The sequence below is a fragment of the Heterodontus francisci genome, chromosome 22 (genome assembly GCF_036365525.1).
Source record: "Heterodontus francisci isolate sHetFra1 chromosome 22, sHetFra1.hap1, whole genome shotgun sequence".
Taxonomy (NCBI): domain Eukaryota; kingdom Metazoa; phylum Chordata; class Chondrichthyes; order Heterodontiformes; family Heterodontidae; genus Heterodontus; species Heterodontus francisci.
In genome coordinates, this window is record NC_090392.1 from 41,964,011 (window position 1) to 41,989,087 (window position 25,077).

At 42.9% G+C, this 25,077-nt stretch overlaps 1 protein-coding gene across 1 annotated transcript in view; it reads left to right on the forward strand.

Moving 5' to 3' along the window:
* prdm10 (PR domain containing 10) overlaps nt 1-25,077 on the forward strand; it is a 222,800-nt gene that overhangs the window by 37,364 nt on the left and 160,359 nt on the right. The window contains exons 7-12 of the mRNA XM_068054249.1: nt 1,021-1,185; nt 1,920-1,979; nt 21,560-21,664; nt 22,006-22,216; nt 22,477-22,718; nt 24,036-24,245. Coding sequence (XP_067910350.1) covers nt 1,021-1,185; nt 1,920-1,979; nt 21,560-21,664; nt 22,006-22,216; nt 22,477-22,718; nt 24,036-24,245 — 993 coding nt within the window. The remainder of the gene's footprint in view (nt 1-1,020; nt 1,186-1,919; nt 1,980-21,559; nt 21,665-22,005; nt 22,217-22,476; nt 22,719-24,035; nt 24,246-25,077) is intronic.

A 25,077-nucleotide genomic window follows, 5' to 3' on the forward strand; every position in this document is an offset into this window, starting at 1 on the left:
ACCCCAAGTACCTGACTTGGAAGTGCTAGATGCAAACAGTGGAACTTGAAATAAGTGTTCTATGCACCAGCACTGATATCCCACTCCCTGATGAGCAAAAAACTACCCAAATAAAAAAATGTTTGGAACAATTATATTGATAGAGAGTAGCTCCTAATGAGAACTGACTTCTGTTTTTATCTGTTCCTGTCATTTATATCACAGACACTGCTTTTGAATTAGTAATTATTTCATTTGTTGCACAACTTCACTTCATAACAAGAGCTATCTGTGTCCTGTATCTCTCTGTATTCCCCTGTTATCTGTGTTTCAAACCTCTACCACTGGCCAGAGATATTTCTGTGGAGACTAAATGTGAATGTCAGGAGAGTAGCAGCATGTAAGTGTGCTGTTGCATCGTACCCACAGGTTCTCTTCTCGGGTGAATTCCAGATGTCATTCCAGAGAGGGGTTATAGTAAATGGAGATGCTATTTTTGGAGGACGGTGTACAAAGACCTCTTCTTCCTCCACCCTCCTCTCCCCACTTCAGCCTTCTCTTTGGGAATGTTATCAGAAGGAACGTATACAATGGCGAAAATAACAATAAACAAATCCAAGTGTTAAAAGCTGGACCTGCAGAACTGGCTAAAAAATCAGCTTCAGGGTTTTAGCAGCTCTCTTACCAAGACATCGGAAGTTTACCAAATGACTGCCTGTTTTCTCATCTCTGTTTTTTAGCCACACAACATCCTTTGCCTGATGGCATGGGAAAGCTTGCTGCCTATGCTACTTTCAGCAGGGTTCATGGCGAGTTGGGTTGGGACGACTGGTTTGCTTTTCTTCTGTTTTATTCCTCTGTTGTGTTGAGCCTCAGGTTATCACAATTGTCACAATTTGTAGATCATAAGGAGCCAATTAGGAAGTAATTTGTGTTTGAGCTATAAGAGTGAGTGGGTTTAGTTGTGCGAGTGTCTGGGGTTTCTATGTTTGTTTCTTCTAGTGTCCTACATTTTCTTGACCAGGTGCATTCGTTTCCCAGGTACATTTTGTTCCGGAGAGCAGTGCTGTTGCTCAAATTGTTTACACAGATGAACAGGATCGACCGTCGCAGCAAGTAGTTTACACAGCAGATGGGACATCCTACACATCTGTGGATGGGGCGGAACATACCCTGGTGTACATTCACCAAGCTGATGGAGCGCAGGTATATGGTCATTACAATGAGGGTATGCAGTCATTGCAGGCACTAGGGTTGTGTGGCAATCAAGCTACTGAAAGTTCAGTTTTTTTGGGAGGGTCTTCGAAGGGAGACTGGGACACTGAGGTTAGTTTGGTGGTCCATGCCACTTTTGAGCCATGTGCCTGGGGTGGGGAGCAGGGGGTACCCTATACTCTAGTGACTGAGGTCCTTTCATGATTGTCCCACACACCACCCAGGTATCATAATAATTGTGTGTTGGTGGAAGATTTGAATAATATCTCCTTAGCAATAGTGATCTATTTAGTAAACATTTTACATTAGACTATGAGGAGATGTAAACCTTTGATTCAGATAAAGTTGCAGTCTGGTACAGGCACTGTTTTCTCAGTGTGTGACACCAGTAGTCCTGGGTCAGTGAGAAAAGTGTGGGAGCCAATGGTGAATTTCAAACATGTGGGATCAAATTTGAGGTTGTCATCTGTCCTAAATCTCCTGATGTGGCTGAGTGTCAAAATTTGTTTGATAATGCGCCTGTTAAATGCCTTGGGACGTTTTACTGTATTAATATTGTTGGATGAATACATGTTATTGTTATCTTGTAAATCACTTTCATGCTGGGGAATGATTGCAGGGGGCTTTTTTGAGTGGGAAGGAACCATGAAACACCCACTGACGTCTTTAATTAAGATTAGTAACTGTATAAAGATCCTTTTTGTTTAATGCCTCTGTTTTTCAAGACTGTTTTCACAGATCAGTCCCAGGTAGCGTACATCCAACAGGACGCAACTACACAGCAGGTAGGAAGGCAAGAGAGCAAAATTCAATTCTGTTCTGTGCAGCACATGCTCTATGTTAAACTGATGCGATACATGCTTCCTATGATGGAGCGCTAATTGTGCATTGTATATTAGCAGAAGCTGATGGAGGGTTCCCTGTGTACTGTATATTAGGGCTGGTGGAGGGTTCCCTGTGTACTGTCTATTAGGACGGGTTGGTGGAGGGTTCCCTGTGTACTGTATATTAACAAGCTGGTGGAGGGTTCCCTGTGTACTGTCTAATAGGACAAGTTGGTGGAGGGTTCCCTGTGTTCTGTATATTAGGATGGGCTGGTGGAGGGTTCCCTGCATACTGTATATTAGCACAGGCTGATGGAAGGTTCCCTGTATACTGTATATTAGGGCTGGTGGAGGGTTCCCTGTATACTGTATATTAGGGCTGGTGGAGGGTTCCCTGTGAACTGTCTAATAGGACAAGTTGGAGGGTTCCCTGTGTTCTGTATATTAGGATGGGCTGGTGGAGGGTTCCCTGTATACTGTACATTAGCACAGGCTGATGGAAGGTTCCCTGTTTACTGTATATTAGGGCTGGTGGAGGGTTCCCTGTGAACTGTCTAATAGGACAAGTTGGTGGAGGGTTCCCTGTGTTCTGTATATTAGGATGGGCTGGTGGAAGGTTCCCTGTTTACTGTATATTAGGGCTGGTGGTGAAGGTTAGAGTCTTAGATACAGCACTGAAACAGGCCCTTTGGCCCACCAAGTCTGTGCCGACCAACAACCACCCATTTATACTAATCCTACATTAATCCTGTATTCTCTACCACATCCCCACCGTTTTCCTACCACTTACTTACACTACGGGCAATTTACAAAGGCCAATTTACCTATCAACCTGCAAGTCTTTGGCTGTGGGAGGAAACCGGAGCACCCGGCGGAAACCCACGCGGTCACAGGGAGAACTTGCAAACACCGCACAGGCAATACCCAGAACCAAACCCGGGTCGCTGGAGCAGTGAGGCTATGGTGCTCGCCACTGTGCCACCCACCCTGTGTTCTGTATGTTACAGGCTCGTGGAGGGTTCCCTGTTTACTGTGTATTCGGACAAGGCTTGTGGGGGGTTCCCTGCCAATTACCTCAGGAGAAAATAAGGGCAAAAATTGGAAGAAGGCCATTAAACTGATCAGCCGTTGTTACTCTGGTTCCCCACCCCATCTGCCTGCAGTTTGAATGCCCCTAAGTTGGTGTGCACCCAACAGTCTGGAAAATTGCAGACATTAGTCGCATGAAGTATTTCTTGTATTTTATTTAAATTTACTTGCTTGTCTTACTTTAATCTTCTCGATATGCATAGAATTACATAGGATGTGCAGAATATGAGTAGGCCATTCAGCCCAACTATAGAATGAAACAGCACAGAAGGAAGCCATTCGGCCCATCATGCCTGTGTGATGATAGGGCTATCCAATTCGGCTGAATCCCCTGCTGTTTCCCCATCGCCCTTTAATTTTTTTCCTCTTCAAATTCTCTTTTGAAAGTTATAATCGTATTGTCCTTTGAGGCAGTGCATTCCAGATCACAACTTGCTGTTTATATTTTGTGTTACTCATGGTGCTTCCAGTTCTTTTGCCAATCACCTTTAAATCTGTTCTGTGGTGACTGACCCTTCTGTGGACATAGTTTCTCCTTATTTACTGCCTTTAAGACTACTTCCTTCTCTGCTCTGAAGTGAACAACCCCATCTTCTCCAGTCATCCAAGTAACTGAAGTCCCTCATCCCTGGAACCGAAGTCACTCATCCCTGAAACCCTTCTAGTAAATCATTTCTGCACCCTCTAAGGTCTAGACGTCCTTCCTAAAGTGTTGTTCCAGGAATTGAACAGATACTCCAGTAATTTATGAAGGTTTAGCATAACTTCCTTGTTTTTGTACTCTACTCCTCTATTAGTGAATCCGAGTGTCCCAATGCTTTTTTAACAGCCTTCTCAATTTGTCCTACCAACTTCAGAAGATTTGTGTGCATAGATCCCCAGGTCTCTCTGTTCCTGCATCTCTTATAAAATTGTACCATTTATTTTATATTGCCTCCCCTAATTTTACCTTCCAAAATGTATCATTTCATACTTCTCTGCATTGAATCTCATCAGCAATGTGTTTTGCCAATCTGTCTGTATCCTCCTGAAAAGCAAAACACTGCAGTTGCTGCAAATCTGAAATAAAAACAGAAAATGCTGGAAATGCTCAGCCGGTCTGGAAGTATTTTTGGGGAGAGGACTCTGTTACTAACCCCCTCATTGTTGACTACATTTGAGTTTTGTGTCATTTTTGAAACTTTGAAATTAGGCCCTGTATGCTAGTATAAGTCCAAGTCATTAATACACTATCAAAAAAAGCAGTGGTCCCAATACTGACCCCTAGGGAACACCACTGCACACTTCCCTCCAGTCTGAAAAACAACCATTCACCATTACTTTCTGCTTTCTGTCCCTTAGCCAATTTCATATCTATGCTGTCTCTGTTCCTTTAATCCCATCGACTTTAAATTTGCTTACAAGTCTATTATATTGTACTTTGTCAAATCCGTTTTGAAAGTCCATATACACAACATCAACCACAATACCTCATCAACCCTCTCCACTATTTCTACAAAGAACTCAATCAAGTTAGTAAAGCACAATTTGCTTTTAACAAACCCATGCTGACTTTCATTAATTAGCCCATACTTTTCCAAGTGCCAATTAATTTTGTCCTGAATTATTAATTCAAAAGTTTCCCTATCACTTATTGACTGGCCTTCTGGGTTTATCCTTCTCCGCTTACTTGAAGAGGGGTTTAACATTTGAAATCCTCCAGTCTTGTGGCACCGCTCCCATATCCAAGTAGAATTGGAAGATTGTGGCCAGGCCAACACAATTTCCACCCTTACTTCCCTCAGCAACCTAGATGCTTTCCATCTGGACCGGGTGAATTTTCTACTTTTAGTGCTGCAAACTTTTAACATAAGAATATAAGAAATAGGAACAGGAGTAGGCTATTCAGCTCCTCAAGCTTGCTCCGCCATTCAGTAAGATCTGATTGTGGCTTTAACTCCACTTTCCTACCTGCCCCCCATAAACCCTTGACTCCTTTGTCAATCAAAATCTGTCTAACTTAGCCTTGAATATATTCAATGACCCAGCCTCCACTGTTCGCTGGGGAAGAGAATTCTAAATGCTAACAACCCTCTGAGAGAAGAAATTTCTCCTCATCTCTGTCTTAAATGGAGACGCTTTAATTTGAAACCATGCCCCCTAGTTCTAGATTCCCCCAAGAGGGGAAACATCCTCTCAGCATCTACCCTGTCAAGCCTCCTGAGAATCATGCATGTTACAATAAGATCACCTCTCAATCTTCTAAACGCCAATGAGTATAGGACCAACCTTTCCTGCTAAGACAAACCCCTCATCCCAGAATCAACTTAGTGAACCTTCTCTGAACTGCTTTCAATGCAAGTATGTCTCTTCTTAAATAAGGTGATCAAAACTGTACACAGTGCTCTAGGTGTGGTCTTTCCGATGCCCAGTACATTTGTAGTAATACTTCCCTATTTTTATTCTTCATCCCCTTTGCAATAAAGGCCAACATTCCATTTGCCTTCCTAATTACTTGCTGTACCTGCATGCTGACTTTTTGCGATTCATGTACGAGGACACCCAGGTCCCTCTGTACCACAGCATTCTGCAGTCTCTCTCTCTTTAAATAATATTCTGTTTTTCTATTCTTCCTGCCAAAGTGGACAACCTTACATTTTCCCACATTATACTTCATCTGCCAAATTTTTACCCACTCACTTAACACATCTATAACCCTTTGGAGACTCTTTGTATCCTCCTCACAACTTGCTTTGCTACCTATCTTCATATCATCAGCAAATTTGGCTTCAGTACAGTCTATTTTTATCCTATCTAAATCCCTACCACTTCCTCCTGTATTGCTACGGAGGCAGCATCCTCTTTAGTGAAGACAGATGCAAAGTACTCAATTAGTACCTCAGCCAAGCCTTCTGCCTCTATAGGAATATCTCCTTTTTGGTCCCTCATTCAGGTCCATCCTTCCTTTGATGATACTTTATATGTTTTTAAAAAAACTTTTGGGTTCCTTTTCATGCTGGTTGCTAATCTATTCTCATACTTTGTCTTTGCTCCTTTTTTTAAGAGTTCCTCTGTATTTTTTGTATTCATTTTAGTTTCCCATTGTAATTATCAATCATACTTTTGGCATAAGCCTCATTTTCTGTTTCATTTTCATCCCTACATTTTTAGTCATCTGGGGAGCTGTATCTTCTTCATTAGTGGGGATGTGTCTGTTTTGTTCCTGAAGTCTCTCTTGTTTGAAGGCTTCCCATTTCTGATTTACTGTTTTATTTACCAATTTTGGATTCCAGTCAACCTGGGCCAGATCCTTTCTTTGAACTCATTGAAATCAGCCCTCCTCCAGTTATGTATTTTCACACTTGATTGTTCCTTGTCCTTTGCCATAACTATTCTAAACCTGATGATATTATGATCACTGTTCCCCAAATGCTCCCTGATTGAAACATACTCCCCTTGCTCCACATCATTCCCCAGTACTAGACCCAGCACTGCTTTCTTCCTAGTTGGGCTAGAAACACACCAATGAAGAAGGTTTTCTTAGAGTCATAGAGTTGTACAGCACAGAAACAGGCCCTTCAGCCCATCGTGTCTGTATGCCAATTTGCCCTGGATCCCATGGGCTCTTAACTTCTTAACCAATCTTCCATGCGGGACCTTATCAAAAGCCTTACTGAAGGCCATCAAGCACCTATCTATTCTAATCCCATTTTCCAGCACTTGGCCCATAGCTTTGTATGCTATGGCGTTTCAAGTGTTCATCTAAATACTTCTTAAATGTTGTGAGGGTTCCTGCCTCTACCACCCCTTCAGGTAGTGTGTTTCAGATTCCAACCACCCTCTGGGTGAAAAAATATTTCCTCAAATCCCCTCTAAACCTCCTGCCCCTTACCTTAAATCTATGCCCCCTGGTTATTGGCCCCTCCGCTAAGGGAAAAAGCTTCTTCCTATCAATGCCCCTCATAATTTTGTATACCTCAATCATGTTCCCCCAAGGCCTTTTCTGCTCGAAGGAGAACAGCCCTAGCCTATCCAGTCTCTCTTCATAGCTGAAATGCTCCAGCCCAGGCAACATCCTGGTGAATCTTCTTTGCACCCTATCCAGTCCAATCACATCCTTCCTATAGTGTGGTGCCCAGAACTGTACACAGTACTCCAGCTGTGGCCTAACTAGCATTTTATACAGCTCCATCATAACCTCCCTGCTCTTATGTTCTGTGCCGCGGCTAATAATGGCAAGGATCCCATGTGCCTTCCTAACCACCTTATCTACCTGTGCTGCTGCCTTCAGTGATCTATGGACAAGTACACCAAAGTCCCTCTGTACTTCCTAGGGTCCTACCATCCATTGTATATTCCCTTGCCTTGTTAGTCCTCCCAAAATGCATCACCTCACACTTCTCCGGATTAAATTCCATTTACTACTGCTCCGCTCATCTTACCAGCCCATCTATATCGTCCTGCAATCTAAGGCTTTCCTCCTCACTATTTACGACACCACCAATTTTTGTGTCATCTGCGAACTTACTGATCATACTTCCTATATTCACGTCTAAATCATTAATGTACACTACAAAAAGCAAGGGTCCCAGCACTGATCCCTGTGGTGCACCACTGCTCACAGGCTTCCACTCACAAAAACAACCCTCAACCATCACCCTCTGCCTCCTGCCACTAAGCCAATTTTGGATCCAATTTGCCAAATTGCCCTGGATCCCATGGGCTCTTGCCTTCTTGACTAATCTCCCATGCGCGACCTTATCAAAACCCTTACTGAAGTCCATGTAGACTACATCAACTGCTTTTCACTCATCTACACCTCTAGTCACCTCCTTGAAAAATTCAATCAAGTTTGTTAGACACGATCTCCCCCTGATTAAAGCCATGCTGACGATCCCTGATTAATTCCTGCCTCTCCAAGTGGAGATTAATCCTGTCCCTCAGAATTTTTTCCAATAGTTTCTCTACCACTGATGTTAGACTCACCGGCCTGTAATTACCTGGTTTAGCCCTACTACCCTTCTTGAATAATGGTACCACATTCGCTATCCTCCAATCCTCTGGTACCTCTCCTGTGGCCAGAGAGGATTTGAAAATTTGTGTCAGAGCCTCTGCTATCTCCTCCCTTGCCTCACGTAACAGCCTGGGATACATCTCATCTGGGCCTGGGGATTTATCCACTTTTAAACCCACTAAAACAGCTAATACTTCCTCCCTTTCAATGCTAATTTGTTCAAGTATATCACAATCGCTCTCCCTGATCTCTACACCTACATCATCCTTCTCCATAATGAACACATTCTTGTACATATTTTAGCAATTCTTCCCCCACTTAGCCCTTTACACTATGACTATTCCAGTCTCTGTTCGGATAATTTCCTTCCTCCTTGGGAGTATCCCAAATATCCATCCTTGGTCACCCTCCTCTTCCTCAACCTCCACGCTCCCATGGCAACATCATCCACAAACATCAGATCTGCTTGCACAGGTATGCTGATGACACCTAACGCTATGTGTCCACCACCTCGCAAGCACTTTACTGCCTTTGCTGTTGGACTGCTAGTCTTGGTCATGATAAGATTCCACTGCGGCCTGTTGTGCCATTTGCTGCCTAGGCTCCATAGTCTGGAATTTTGTCCCGGAGCCCATCCTCCTCCTCACTTCTCCTTTTAAGACCCACTATAAGATCTATCGCTTTGACTGAAAGTTTAGCCATCCCGCCTAATAAATCACATTTGGCTCACTGACTAATCATATATTTTTCTTGGACCTTTGTGCAGCACTTTGGGACCTTTATCCAAATGAAAGATGCTATACTAAATGAATATTGTTTTTATTAATTGCCACTTCATGTTTCCCAGATGTTATGAATAACAAACCCACTATAACTTCCAGTTGTCTCTACCTGTGATACTTCTACTCCCTTTCATTTTTTTTGTTCATTCATGGGATGAGTGTACCGCTGGCAAGGCCAACATTTATTGCCCATTCCTAATTGCTCTTCAGAAGGTAGTGGTGAGCTGCCTTCTTGAACCATTGCAGTTCATATGGTGTAGGTACCCACAGGGCTGTTATGGAGGGAATTCCAGGATTTTGACCCAGCGATGGTGAAGGAAGCCTGTATAATTTCAAGTCAGGACAGTGTGTGGGATGGAGGAGAACTTGCGGATGGTGGTGCCCCATCCGTCTGCTGCCCTTGTCTTTCTAGGTAGTAGAGGTCATGGGTTTGGAAGGTACTGTCAAAGGAGCCTTGGCTAGTTGCTGCAGTGCATCTTGCAGATGGTACACAATGCCGCCAGTGTGTGCTATTGGTGGAGGGATTGAATGTTGAAGCTGGGGGATGGGGTGCTGATCAAGTGGACTGTTTTGTCTTGGATGGTGTTGAGCTTCTTGAGTGTTGTTGGAACTGCACTCATCCAGGCATGTGGAAAGTATTCCATCACACTCTTGATTTGTGCCTTGAAGATGGTGGACAGGCATTGGGGAGTTAGGAGGTGAGTTACTCACTGCAGAATTCCCAACCTCTGACCTGCTTTTGTAGTCACAGTATTTATATGGCTGGTTTTGTTCAGTTTCTGGTCAATGATAACCCCCAGGATGTTGATGGTGGGGGATTCAGTGATGGTAATGCTGTGAAATGACACTTGTGAGGCACTTATCACTTACCAGCCCAAGCCTGAATGCTGTCCAGGTCTTGCTGCATGTGGGAAGGACTGAGGAGTTGCAAATTGTACGTGTTCACTACTATCATCAGAAAACATACCCACTTCTGACCTTATGATGGAGGGAAGATGATAAATGAAGCACCTGAAGATGGTTAGCCCTCGGACACTACCCTGAGCAACTCCTGCAGCGATGTCCTGGGGCTGAGATGATTGGCCTCCAACAACCACAACCATCATCTTTTGTGTTATCTATGACTCCAACCTGTGGAGAGTTCCCATTGATTTCAGTTTTGTTAGGGGTCCTTGATGCCACACTTGATCAAATGCTGCCTTGATGTCAAGGGCAGTCACTCTCGCCTCACCTCTGAGATTCAGCTCTTTTAGTCCATGTTTGGACCAAGGCTGTAAGGAGGTCAGGAACTGAGTGGCCCTGGCAGAACCCAAACTGAATATTAGTAAGTAAGTGCTGCTGGATAGCACTGTCAATGACACCTTCCATCACTTTGCTGATGATTGACAATAGCCTCATATGGTGGTAATTGGCCGGGTTGGATTTGTCCTGCTTTTTGTGGACACAATTTACCTGGGCAATTATCCACATTGTTGGGTTAGATGCCAGTGTTGTAGTTGTTCTGGCACAGCTAATTCTGGAGCACAAGTCTTCAGTACTGTTGCCGGGATGTTTTTAAGGCTCATCGTCTTTGCAGTATCCAGTTCCTTCAGCTATTTCTTGGTAATCATGTGGAATGAATCATATTATCTGAAGACTGGCATGATTCTGGGACCTCCGGAGGAGGCTAGAATGGATCATCCTCTTGGCACTTCTGTCTGAACGTGGTTGCAAATACATTAGCCTTGTCTTTTACACTGACATGTTGGCGCTGCCATAATTGAGGATGGGGACATTTGTGGAGCCTCCTGCAGTTAGTTGTTTAATTGTCCACCACCATTCATGACTGGATGTGGCAGGACTGCAGAGCTTTGATCTGATCCGTTGGTTTGTGGAATGGCTTAGCTCTGTATATATCATGCTGCTTCCGCTTTTTAGCATACATGTAGTCCTGTGTTGTAGCTTCACTAGGATGGCAACTCATTTTTAGGTTTGCTTGGTTCTGTTCCTGCCATGCTCTCCTACACTCCTCTTTTTTTTTATTCGTTCATGGGATGTGGGCATCTGCTGCCCTTGTCCTTGTAGGTGGTAGAGGTTGTGGTTTGGAAGGTACTGTCTAAGAAGCCTTGCTGCGTTGCTGCAGTGCATCTTGTAGATGGTACATAGTGGTGGAGGGAGTGAATGTTGTGCATGGGGTGCCAATCAAGCGGGCTGCTTTGCCCTGGAAGGTTTAGTTTTAGTTTAGTTTAGTTTAGAGACACAGCACTGAAACAGGCCCTTCGGCCCACCGAGTCTGTGCCGACCATCAACCACCCATTTATACTAATCCTACACTAATCCCATATTCCTACCACATCCCCACCTGTCCCTATATTTCCCTACCACCTACCTATACTAGGGGCAGTTTATAATGGCCAATTCACCTATCAACCTGCAAGTCTTTGGCATGTGGGAGGAAACCGGAGCACCCGGAGGAAACCCACGCAGATACAGGGAGAACTTGCAAACTCCACACAGGCAGTACCCAGAATTGAACCCGGGTCGCTGGAGCTGTGAGGCTGCGGTGCTAACCACTGCGCCACTGTGCCGCCCGGTCTTATGTCGAGCTTCTTGAGTATTGTTGGCGCTGCACCCATCCAGGCAAGTGGAGAGTATTCCATTGCACTCCTGACTTGTAGATGGTGGACAGGCTTTGGGGAGTTCGGAGGTGAGTTACTCACTACAGGATTCCTGCCTCTGACCTGCTCTTGTAGCCCAAGTATTTATATGGCTACTCCAGTTCAGTTTCTGGTCAATGGTAACCCCCAGGATGTGATAGTGGGGGTTTCAGCAATTGTAATGCTATTGAATGTCAAGGGGAGATGGTTAGATTCTCTTTTGTTTGAGATGGTCATTGCCTGGCACTTGTGTGGTGCGAATGTTACTTGCAACTTATTTTCCCAAGCCTGGATATTGTTCTGGTCTTGCTGCACTTCTACATTGACTGCTTCAGTATCCGAGGAGTCGCAAATGGCGCTGAACATAATAGTACACCCTAGAGTGAGGGATATGTTTTACCCTGATGTTGTAGATTGTGGTTGAATGCAATCCTACTGTTGCCTCATGGATGCCCAGTTTTGAGCTGCTAGATCTGTACTGTGTCTATCCCATTTAGCACAGTCTTAGTTTCATATAACATGATGGAAGGTGTCGTCTGTGAAGGTGGGACTACCTCCCCACAAGGACTGTGCGGTGCTCATTTCTACCAATACTGTCATGGACAGATGCATGTGCAACAGAAATTGTTGAGGGCAAGGCCAAGTAGGTTTTTCCTTTATGTCGGTTCTCTCACCGCCTGCTGCAGCCCAGTCTGCCAGATATGTCCTTCGGACTCAGCCAGCTAGGCCAGTAGTGGTACTGCTGAGCTACTCTTGGTGATGGGTATTGAAATCACCCACCCAGAGTACAGTCTGTGCCCTTGTTACCCTCAGCGCTTCTTCCAAATGGTGTTCAACATTGAGAAGTACTAATTCATCAGCTGAGGGAGGGCATTAGGTGGTAATCAGGAGGAGGTTTCCTTGCCCGTGTTTGACCTGATGCCATGAGACTTAATGGATTCCAGAGTCAATGTTGAGGACTCCCAGGCCGCTGCCTTCCAACTGTGTACCTCTGTGCTGCCACCATCAGGACAGACCCAGGGATGGTGATGGAGGAGTCTGGGACATTGGCTGTAAGGTATCATTTGGTGACTATGACTACCTCAGGCTGTTGCTTGTCTCGTCTGTGGAACAGCTGTCCCAATTTTGGTACAAGACCCCAGATGCCTTTGTTGCCTAGGTCGATGCCAGATGGTCCATTCAGTTTTATTCTTATTTAAGCTTTTCTGTAGCTGTTTGATACAACTGAGTAGTTTGCTGGACCATTTCAGGGGGCAGCTAAGAGTCAGCCACATTGCTGTGTGTCTGGGGTCACATGTCGGCCAGGAGGGGCAAGGAAGGGAGATTTCCTACCCTGAGGGGCATTAGTGAGCCAGATGCTTTTTTTTACGACAATCCAGTAGTTTCATGATCATTATTAATGAGACTAGCGTTTTATTTATTAAATTTCAAGTCCCCTGATTTGAACATGTCTCTGGAACATTAATCTGGGCATATGGATTACTAGTGCAGTAACATTATCTCTATTTTAACCTTCCCCTATCAATTATTTCATCTGTTGGGCACCACTTTACATTTGTCAATGTCACATTTCATCTTCCAACTGCCTAACTGATTGAAATCTTTCTCCAAATCCTTATCTGCATCTTTTGTTTTACTGCTCGCTATTCTTAGTGTCATCTGTTAATTTTATCATCTTGCAATTGCTTTTAGAATCCTGGTCAAAAAAGTAAACCCAATAATGTGGCCCAAGCACTAACCAGTGCAGAGCTCCATTCAGCACCTCCCCCCAGTCTTCAGCTTGAGATTCAGTCCCACACCTTCACCTTGGCATCATCTTTTCTTCATATTACTTTCATCTGCAACCTTCTATTAGTTCAGATTGTATTCTGTCCTTTTAACTTCTCCAGTAACTCTGCTTCAGTGACTTCAGGGTATTCTAATGATATTGGCTGTGTTATCTTATTTTGGGAATCATTTTAGAAAATATTGAGTTGCTATTTTAATCATTCTTGAACCTCCCCTTTCCTTTCACTTTTAGAATACAAATTTTGCCTCGATTTCCTTTAGCAAATTTGTCATTGTGTTTGGTTTCTAATTTTTGTGCTCCTAGTTTATTTTTAAAAAGCAATTTTTTTTATGTCTTCATTCGTTAAATTTGTCACTCCTCTCTCCCTATAGACTTTATTTATTCTATTGAATGGCAAATTGCTATCCTAATTGCTTTATTCATCCTCTTTGAGTATTATGTGTTGAATTTTGTTTCTCTCCAGTCACTCTTTATTCTGCATGTTATGTATTATGGTTTTAAATGTGTTTCATTATCCGAGCTGTCTTCCTGCTGTACTTCTCAGTTGATTGATTTTAGTTCCCTTCTTTGGAATTTGGAATCTTTTCTGCATCCTCTCTAATGCCCTCTCATCCTTCTTAAAGTGTGGGACCCAGAAATGCTCCACTTGAGGCCAAACCTGTGTTTTATATAGTTTTATCACAACTTCCTTGTTCTTGGACTCTATGCCCCTAGTTATAAAGCCCAGGATGTATGCTTTATTAACTGCTTTCTCAACCTGCCCAGTAACCTTCAATGATTTCGGCACAGAACCCCAAGGTTCTTCTGCACCTGCACCCTCTTTAGAATTGTATCCTTTAATTGCCTCTCCTCATTCTTCCTACCAAAAAGAATCACTTCACAATTCACTGCATTAAATTTCATCTGCCACTTGTCCGCCCATTCCACTATCCTGTCTATGTCCTCTTGAAGTTTATTACTGTCCTCCTCACAGTTCAGAATACTTCCATGTTTTGTGTTATCCGAAGATTTTGTAATTGTGCCTTGTACACCCAAGTCTCGGTCATTAATATATTCATTAATATATATATCAGAAAAAGCAGGGGTCCTAATATCGACCCTGAGAAACCTTTTTCCAGTCCGAATAACTACTCTCTGTTTCCTATCACTCAGCCAATTTCATATCCATGCTGCTGCTGTCCCTTTTATTCCCTTGGTTCTAATTTTGCTGACAGACCTGTTATGTGGTATTTTATCAAGTGCTTTTTGGAAGCCCATGTATACCACATCAACCCTCTGTGTTGCCTCATCAAAAAACTCAAGCAAGTTAGTTAAATGTGATTTGCTGTTGACAATTAATTAAACCACATTTGTTCAAGTGGTTGTTAATATTGTCCTGAATTATTGTTTCGAAAAGCTTCCCACCACCGTGGTTAAACTGACTGACCTGTAGTTGCTGGACTTATTCTTGCACCCTTTTTTGAACAAGGGTATGACATTTACAACTTTCGAGTCCTCTGGCACCATGCCTAAATCTAAGGAAGATTGGAAGATTATGCCAGTCTCTCCACAATTTCTACCCTGCCTTCCCTCAGCATCCTCAGATGCATCTGATCCAGATCTGGTGACCTATCGATTTGAAGTCCAGTCAACCTTTCTAACACCTTCTCTATCAACATTTAGCTCATCCAGTATTTCAACCAACTCCTCTTTGAATGTGACTTTGGCAGCATCTTATTCCTTGGTAAAGACAGATGCAAAGTACTCATTTAATACCGAAGCCATGCCCTCTGTCTCAATGCGTAGATCCCTTTTTGGTTCCTAATTCACTCTTATTACCCATCTTCTATTTATCGTAGACTTTTTGATTCCTTTTATGTTGGCTTCCAGTCTCTTCTCATACTCTCCCTTTGTTCCTCTTACTTCCCTTTTCACTTATCCTCTGAACTTTCTATATTCAGCCTGGTTCTCACTTGTATTATCAACCTGACATCTGTCATATGCCCCCTTTTCTGCATCATCTTACTGTCCAACTCTTTCATCATCTAGGGAGCTCTGGCTTTGTTTGTCCTACCTTTCCCCATTGTGAGAATGTACCTCGACAGTACCTGAACCATCTCCTCTGTAAAGGCAGCCCATTGTTATGTTACCGTTTTGCTTGCCAATCATTGATTCCAGTTTATGCGGGCCAGGTCTGTTCTCAACTTACTGAAATTGGCCCTTCTCCAGTCAAGTATTTTTACTCTTGATTGCTCCCTAAATGTTTCCCTACTGATACTTGCTCCACTTGACCCACTTATTCCCCAGAACCAGATCCAGCAAAGCCTCCTCCTTCCTTGTTGGATGAAATGTGATCAAGAAAATTCTCCTAAACATGCTTCAAAAATTCCCTTCTTTTTGCCCTCTGCACTATCACTATTCCAGTCTCTATTAGGATAACTGAAGTCCCCCATTATCACTACTCTATATAGTTCTTGTACCTTTCTGTAACTGTCCTGCAGATTTGCTCTTCTATATCCTTCCCGCTAGTTGGTGGCCTATGAAATACACGCAGCAGTGTGATGGTACCGCTATTGTTTCTTAACTCTAACCAAATAGATTCTGTCCATGACTCCTCCAGGACATGCTTTCTCTCCAGCATTGTAATATTCTCTTTTCCATTCCCGTCCTTTCTTTTCTTCCCTCTCTTTCCTGAACACCTTGTATCAAGTGTTAGAGAGACTTCCAAGCCTGTTTGTGAAGAAGACACTGAGACTAGGAAGCTTTGATGGAGACTGTTTATTTCTTGCCACAGAGCTTACTTCTCCACTTCTAACAACACCTGTTCACCCTATTCCTTTCAACTACTAAGTATTTATCATCCATTAACAGAACTTTAGACACTAACCGATTCCCCTCTTTTCTTTAAATTAAATACATATATATAAAATGAAAAAGAGAGACAAAATAATGATACATTTTTCTTTATCTTACATTATTATACCATCGGCCTTCAACAGCACCAGCCATTTACCTACTGTATATTTCCCCCTTTCTTTAACAACCGAAAAAAATTGTTTAAAGAATTACAAAGCGATCTTAACATTAAAACAATCCACATTTTCCTAATTCATAACACAAGACGGCCTCTTCGAGGACATCCAACAATTTCTTTGGACAAGCACCTCTTCTTAAAACAATCCAACAACTGATGACTTGCGTCGACCCATTTTATTTTGGAAATTTTTTTTCTTTTCAACATTTTTATACTCGTGAGATCAATCCTCAACTTCTTTTCCATGACGCTTTTTGTCGACTGGACATTGTCCCAGAGAGAATGGTTATCTATATAGCATTCTACAAGAAATTATTTCTCTGATTGGCCCTTATATAAGAGTTCCTTTAAAATACTCGATTAAAAACATACCTATATCTATCTCTTCTGGCGGGAAGTGAAAGTGCAACGGCTATTCCTTGCTTCCTTTTTGGTAAAGACGTAACTCGTGTCCATAGGTCAACATCATTCTTCCATTGATCTTAAGGTTCGGCTTCACAAAACAGTATGAAAATCATATCCTGACACCTTACACCTGGTTTCAGTCATCTTTCTTCAAAAAAAACCCTCCGATTACAGCCCTGTCAAAAAAATCTCCTGTCTGAAAACAAATCTTAGTCTCCAATCTTCACTTTCAGGCAACCATCCTTTGCTACCAATGTTAGTGAGACTTTCAAGCCTGTTTGTGAAGAAGACACAGAGACTGGGATGCTTTGGTGGAGACTGTTTGTTGCTTTCCACAGAGCTTCTCCACTCCTAACAACACCTGATCGCCCTATTACCTTCAACTACTAGCTATTTAACATCCATTAACAGAACTTTAGACACTAGCATCTAGGGATGTTTAGTGCCCAGTCCTGCCCTTTTTAGCACCAGTTCTCTGTTATAGCCGCAACATCATACTCCCATTTGGCTCTTTGCACCTGCAGCTCACTAACCTATTTCCCATACTTCATGTGTTTACACACTTCCACTGCATATCTATCTTCGATGTTCCGATGTTCTTACTCTGATACCATAGAATTTTTTTACTCTAGCACTATCTGTCTCTCCCAAATCTTTGTGCACCCTGTTGCTTCTTTCTAATGCTACATGCTGGTGCCCATCTGCCTGCCAAATTAGTTTAAACCCTCCCCACAGCACTAGTGAACCTCCCTGTGAGTTCATTGGTCCTACCTCTGTACATGAGGCTTGTACAGATTCCACAGCTGATCCCAATGTCCCAGGAATCTAGAGCCCTCTCTCCTGCACCATCTTCCAGCCATGCATTCGTCATCTGTATCCTCCTATTTCTGTATTCACTAGCGTGTGGCACCGGGAAAAGTCTGATTACTACATTTTGAGCTCCTGCTTATTAATCTCTTTTCTAGCTCCCTAAAACTTGCCTGCAGGATGCCATCCCTCCTGTGTTGTTGGTACCGATATGGACCATGACCTCTCATTCACCCTCATTCCTCATGTTCTGCAGCCACCCAGTGATAGCATGGAACCTGGCATTAGGGAAGCAGCATCCTGGAATCACTTCTACAGCTGCAGAAGCGTCTGTCTGTTCCCCTAACTATTGTATTCCTGATCTTCCTCCTCCACTGCACCCACCCCATCCTTTTTGCCGGTACAGCTGAGCCACTTATGGTGCTGTGGATTTGGCTCTGGCTGTACTCCCCATTGAAATCATTGCCCTCACCAGTATTCAGAACTGAATACCAGTTAGAGAACGAGATGCTCTCAGGGGACTCCTGCACTGTCTGCTTGATCCTCCTTGTCTGTCTGGCGATCGCCTGGTCCCTCTGCCTGCACTCTTGAGTTGCAGGTGCCTATCTCCTAAAACGTGCTATCCACATATCTCTCAGCTTTCAGATGCACCACAGCGATGCCAGCTGCTGTTCAAGTTCCAAAACCTGGAGCCTGGGCTCCTCCAGCTGACAACATTTTGTGCAGCTATGGTTGTCCAGTACATGAGAAGCATTCTGGAGTCCCCATATGGCACAGAATGTGAACTTGACAGGACTGAAGTGCCCTGCCATTTCTCTATTTATTCAACTACTAACTAAGCTGTTTAAAACTTAAAACCCTGCACTTTTTAAACCCAGTTTAACTATTCTAGTTCCAGATATACAAATAGTCGTTTGGCAGTACAGAACTTGAGTATTGCTGAAAATAGAGATATGTTGTCGAAGCTTTTCGTCTTGCATTCGTCAGTACAATCCGCAAGAATGCCAGTGTAAGCGGAAGCAACAACTTTATACTGTATAAGAAGAGAGTGCTGATTGGTTGGCAAATGAACTCTGATTGGTAGAGGCGTTGCCATGGACAATGCACCAGTTTATGGTGACTTGACAGTTAACTGTCAAGCTTTGTTTGAAATTTAAACCAGGCAGCTTGACTCTGATTGGTCGAGGCATTGCCCTGAGGAATGAACCAGCGAATGGTTCATCCATTGAAATAATATGTTGTTTTTCTGTTCTTCTGGCCAAAGTGGACAAGTTCGCACTTTCTCAGGTTATACTCCATCTGCCAAATCTTTGCTCACTTACTTAATCTATCTATATCCCTTTGCAGACTCCTTATGTCCTCTTCATAACTTACTCTCCTGCATATCGTTGTGTCATCAGCAAATGTAGCAACCATACATGCTGTCCCTTCATCTAAGTCATTGATATAGATTGTAAATAGTTGAGGCCCCAGTTTCTTGACCAAGGAAGATGCTGCTGCACAGGTCAAGGTGAAAGAGGAGGTAATTCAGATACTAGAAGGATTGATCACTGTGACACTTCACTAGTTACAGCTTGCCAACCTGAAAGCGACCCATTTATTCCTACCCTCTATTTCCTGTTAGCTAACCAATCCTCTACCCATGCTAATATGTTACCCCCTATACCATGGGTTCTTATCCTATTTAGTAACCTTTGATGTGGCACCTTGTGAAATGCCTTCTGGAAATCCAAGTACACCATATCCACAGGTTCTGCTTTATCCACATGGCTTGTTACTTCCTCAAAGAACTCTAATAAATTAGTTAAACACGATTTCTGTTTCACAAAACCATGTTGACTCTTCCTGATTGCAGTGAGATTTTCGAAATGACTTGCTATAACTCCTTAATAATAGATTCCAGCATTTTCTCTATGACCAATGTTAAGCTAACTGGCCTGTAGTTTCCTGCTTTCTGTCTTCCTCCTTTCTTGGAAAGCAGAGTTACGTTCGCTATTTTCCAATCTGATGATAGCGTTCCAGAATCTAGGGAATTTTGGGAAATTAAAGCCAATGCATCCACTATCGCAGCAGCCACTTCTTTTAAGACCCTAGGATGAAGTCCATCAGACCCGGGGACTTGTCAACTTCTAGTTCTAATAATTTTCTCAGTACCCTTTCCCTGGTGATGGCAATTGCTTTAAGTTCCTCCCTCCCTCCCTTTCAACTCTTGATTCACTATTTTTTCTGTGATGTTATTTGTATCCTCTACAGTGAAGACAGATGCAAACAATCTGTTCAATTCCTCTGCCATTTCCTTATTTGCCATTGTTAACTCTCTACACTGACTCTCTAGAGGACCAACACTCACTTTACTTCTTCTTCTTCTTCTTTTGGGCCTCCTTATCTCGAGAGACAATGGATACGCGCCTGGAGGTGGTCAGTGATTATGGAGTGACCTCTCCATGGCGCATGCCTGGGCAAATTTATGGAGGTTGAGAGTTGCCCAGTCGTCAAAACCCCCCTCTCGGCCTTTCTCTTAGTGTCCACTGTTATATTTTTAGCTAGCTTTCTCTCATACTTTAATTTCTCTCATTATTTTTTTTACTCATTCTTTGTTGTGCTTTATATTCTGTCCAATCTTCTGACCTGCCACTACTCTTCGCTGAATTGTACCCTTTTTCTTTCAATTTGATACTATTTTTAAATTCCTTAGTTAGCCATGGGTGGTGCGTTCTTCCCCTAGAGTCGTTCTTTCTCACTGAAATGTATCTTTACTGAGTGTTATGAAATATTTCCTTAAATGTCTGCCACTGTATATCTACTGACCTAACCCTAATTTCCCAGTTTACTGTAACCAGCGCTGTCTTCAAACCCTCATAAATTACCCTTATTTAAGTTTAAAACACTTGTCTTAGATGCATTCTTCTCACCCTCAAAATGAATGCGAAATTCAATCATGATGTGATCACTGCTACCTAGGGGCACCTTTACTATGAGGTCATTAATTAAGCCTATCTTGTTACATATTACCAGATCTGGAGTAGCCTGCTCTGTGGTTGGCTGTAAAATGTGCTGCTCTAAGAAACTGTCCTGAAAACAATCCATGAACTCATTTTCCAGGCTACCTTTGCCAATCTGATTTGTCCAATCTATCTGTAGATTAAAATCACCCATGATTATCACCATACCTTTCTCACAGGCCCTCATCATTTCTTCCTTTATACCCCATCCCACAGTGTGGTTACTGTTAGGGGGCCTATAAACTATTCCCACAAGTGACTTTATACCTTTCCTATTTCTTATCTCTGCCCAAACTGATTCTACATCTAATGTCATCCTTAATTAACAGAGCTACCCCTCCACCTTTTCCTAGTGTCCTATCCTTCCAAAATATCATGCACCCTTGAATATTCAGATCCCAGCCTTTGTCATCTTACAGCCATGTCTCTGTAATGGCTATCAGATGATACATATTTATTGCTATTTGAGCTATCAATTCATTTGTTTATTACGAATGCTGCACGCATTGAAATACGGAGCCTTTAGTTTTGTCCTTTTACTACTTATGCAACCTCTAGCCTTAGCTGCTTGCACAGTCTTAATTTTGTATATTCTGTCCATTTCTGCCACTCTCTGATTATTATTTCCTTTATTGCTACCTTGCTCTCTTGCCATGCGTTGTCCTCTCTCATTAATTTATCATATCTTCTCTCACTTGATCCCTCGCCCCCACCATTTAGTTCAGAAATCTGGAGTAAGCCAAAAGAAACTTTGACAAATGTTACATTACTCTTTACCAGAAGTGGATGTATACATACACGGAGGTATGTTCTAACCAGCCTACAATACAGTTTGTCATTAAGGACAAATTTCAAATGGATGTAATTGAGTGATTTCTGAGAGTGATATTTTGTTTTGTTGGGATCCATTTTCTGAGGTGACAGTAAATTGTCTGAAAACTACATAGTGAAATGAATAAACCAGGTCTGACATATCACTTAATTCCTGCTTATTTGCTCTGACAGATTGGTTTATTTATACCCAGGTAACGGTTCTTCTGCCTGCCAGCCAGAATGTGACTGGTGCCAATTTGGCTGTCCTTGGCAGTGTGACAGAGGCACAGCAGCCAATGACCGAGAACAATTCTCAGGTAAAATAGTAGTGATTTCAGCAGAAGTTAAATAATTATTAGTAATGTTACGGGTGAAATTAATGGCCATCAGTGGCACTGTTCCTTAGCTTGCAAATCTGCATCTGCCAGTACTGGGGAGGGGGAATAGGAAGTTCGAGTCGTCCCCTTGGGCATTGGAGTAATTGTAAGATACAATCAGAGCAGAGTATTAGAATTAGAGGAGTGACAGGCATTGGCTTTTAACAGAGAATGAAGATGGATGAGGCAGCAATCGATCTTTAATTGAGGGCAGCAAAGTGAAGATATTGGTCCGTGGCTATAGTGAACCCCAGTAATTTGCTTTGATCTTCTTTTCCCAGTCACTTTTGCCTGTGTCGCATCATGGAATACCTCAGATAACTGGAGCCAGCGACTCTGCGCAGCAAATGCCAGAAACAATGGCCACAACTGAACATGACCTGGACTCTGACGAGGATGACGATGAAGAAGAGGAAGAGGATGATGTAGACTCATCGGATATCGATGATTGGGAGCCAGGTCCTCCGAGGCCCTTTAATCCATGTGATTTATGTAAGTGAGGAAAACACACATTGCTACTTGCAGTCCCACAGAAGTGGGAAGGAGGAAATACTGCTGTTTATCATTTAAAAGCATCAACAGTATTTTGGTACTTGTAGATTGCTATTTATAAGTCAACAAGATCAGAACAGAGGCTGTTGGCAGGGCTACTGTAGGATGTTCCTGTTAGCAATTTCAATTTAAAAGTAAATTCCTCCATAAATGGAAGTCCCTGTTATTTTCCTCATTCGGGTAATGTGATCTTTCCACAGGGTGTGAGGATTGTAATAAAGCTCATCCAGCTGCATGCCTCAAACATGGCACCCTGCATTGCATTCCCAACCGGCCTGTCCTAACCAGGGCTAGGGCCAGCCTGCCACTTATTCTCTACATCAACCGATTTGCTGGCGGAATCTTCTCCAAGAGGCGCATTCCAAAACGCACACAGTTTGGCCCTGTAGAGGGTCCATTAATTAAGCAGTCTGAGCTCAAGGATAACTACATTCATTTGAAGGTATGTCTTTTGGCCTGACCAGACGCACTTGTTTTATTTTGCAATGCCGGTTAGGTCTGCAAGACTTGAAATTTGCTTTGTAGAATTGTAGAATCGTTATTGATAATTTTCAAACACCTGAAGGTAGGAAAGGTTTCTGTTTTGTATTGCTCTTTTTATTTTTTTGTGAATGTTGATGTTCATCCCATTGAGTGCTATTGGTGTTATGAATTTGATTGATTGCTGATACTGTCTGAAATAGCATTAAAACCACCGAGATGAGCTTCTGTATATTTAGATTCAGAATACACTGCCCCAAAAACGTGCCTGATCACCAAACCTCCACTCCATCAGCGTGATATTTTCCACTTTCCACACTGGTTGTCTTGTGGCTTTTCTGAGGTGAGATTGTTCAATCACTGCCTGAATTAAGGACAGGTGAGGATCTGTACCAGCTGGGTTGATAGTCTCCAAACACTCTTGACCTTGCATATAGCAGTCAGAAGAGGTTTTCAACCTGTCTGGCCTGGATTTCAAATCCAGACCTCAAAGTGAAAGGGAAGTCCTTGACCAACTGTCACCCAGCCCCAAGAATACATAAAGATGTCTTTGAAATGTTACCTGTTGAGAAAGTGGACTGACGTGACCAGTACTGGTAGAAGGTTTGTTTGAGTATGTTCAGCTGCTGCAGTGCCTCATGTGGCTGTGCTGCTAAAGCAGGTCTCCTGTAAAACGGTGAAGATCTGTCCCTGTGTGTCACTGTAGTTGCAAAGTGAGAGATCAGTTTCCCTGCAGCCCATCCACTTGCCTCCCTTAGGAAGGTCTATGGTAAGATTGTGTTCAGTGACCAAGTCGTGATGTAAAATCATGGTTATCGGTTTGGGTGTTATTTGGATCTCTTGTTGAATCAGGTGGTAGCACTGGAACTGTCTTGGTCAGAAGGTTGTGGGTGCAAGCTGCATGCTGGAGGTTTCAGCTCACAATCTAGGTTGACAGTTGTGTAAGTCTGGCGTTGTTCAAGATTTCGTGGCATTATTTGGAGAAGAAGGAATTTTCCCAACATTCCTCCCTCAAAGAAATTAGGTATTTATCCATATTAGAAATTTGATCAAGTTTTGGGTGAGCTTTGCTTTTACAGAGCAGTTTATATAAAGATATAAAAAGATTAATCGGTCATTTATCAGCGTAGTCTTTGTGGAGTATTGCTGTAGTAAAATGACTCTTGCATTGCCAGCATAACGGTGACTGCCCTTCAAAATAAAATTAATGCGCGATGCACTTTGAAGCATCAGTGGCGATGAGGCACTACATTAATGCATTTGTTTTTTTCATTAACAGGTTGCTATGGGAGTAGGAAGGGAGGACTGCAAAGATGAGGAGAAACCAGGGGATCTGTGGTTTGATCTGTCTGATGAGAACTTGTGCAACTGGTTGATGTTTGTACGACAAGCACAGAACCACTTGGAACAGAACCTAGTAGTGTACCAGTATGGCAAGAACCTCTACTTCACCACCATCAAACATATCGAGCCGAAACAGGAACTCAAGGTAAAAAAAAAGTACATGATGTATAATGATGGGATGCTGTTGTTGCAAGTGGTGGTGGTCTGCCCAAATTGCCCACTTAGTTTGCGACCCCAGTATCATAGAGTCAAAGTCATAATTGCATAGAAGGAGGCCATTCAGCCCATCAAGTCCTTGCTGGCTCTCTGCGGAGCAATCCAATCAGTCCCGTTCCTGGCTCTATCCCCATAGACCTGTAAGTTTATTTCACTCAAGTACCGATGCAGTTTCCTTTAGAAATCATTCATAGTCTCTGCTTCCACCACCCTTGTATGCAGCGAGTTCCAGGTCATTACCACACGATGCATAAAGTTCTTCCTCACATTCCCCCTGCATCTCTTGCCCAAAACCTTAAATATTGTGTCCCTTGGTCCTTTTATTCACATGATGGAAACAGCTTTTCTTTGTCCACCAAACCTATCATAATCTTGTACACGCCTATCAAATGTCTCTCTCCACAAATGCTGCCAGACCTGCTGAGTATTTCAAGCATTTCTTGTTTTTATTTCAGATTTCCAGCATCTGCAATATTTTGCTTTTATTATCAATTGTCCCCTCAATCTTCTTTGCTCCAAGGAGAATAACACCAGCTTCTCCAGCATAACCTTGTCGCTAAAATCCTTCATCCTGGAGCCATTCTGCTAAATCTCCACTTCACCCTCTCAAGTACCCTCACATCCTTCCTAAAGCGTGGTGATCAGAACTGGACGCAATACTCTAGTTGGGGCCTAACCAGAGCTTTATAAAGGTTCAGCAGAGCTTCCCTGCTTTTGTACTCAATACCTTTATTTATGAAGCCCCAAGAATCCCATATGCT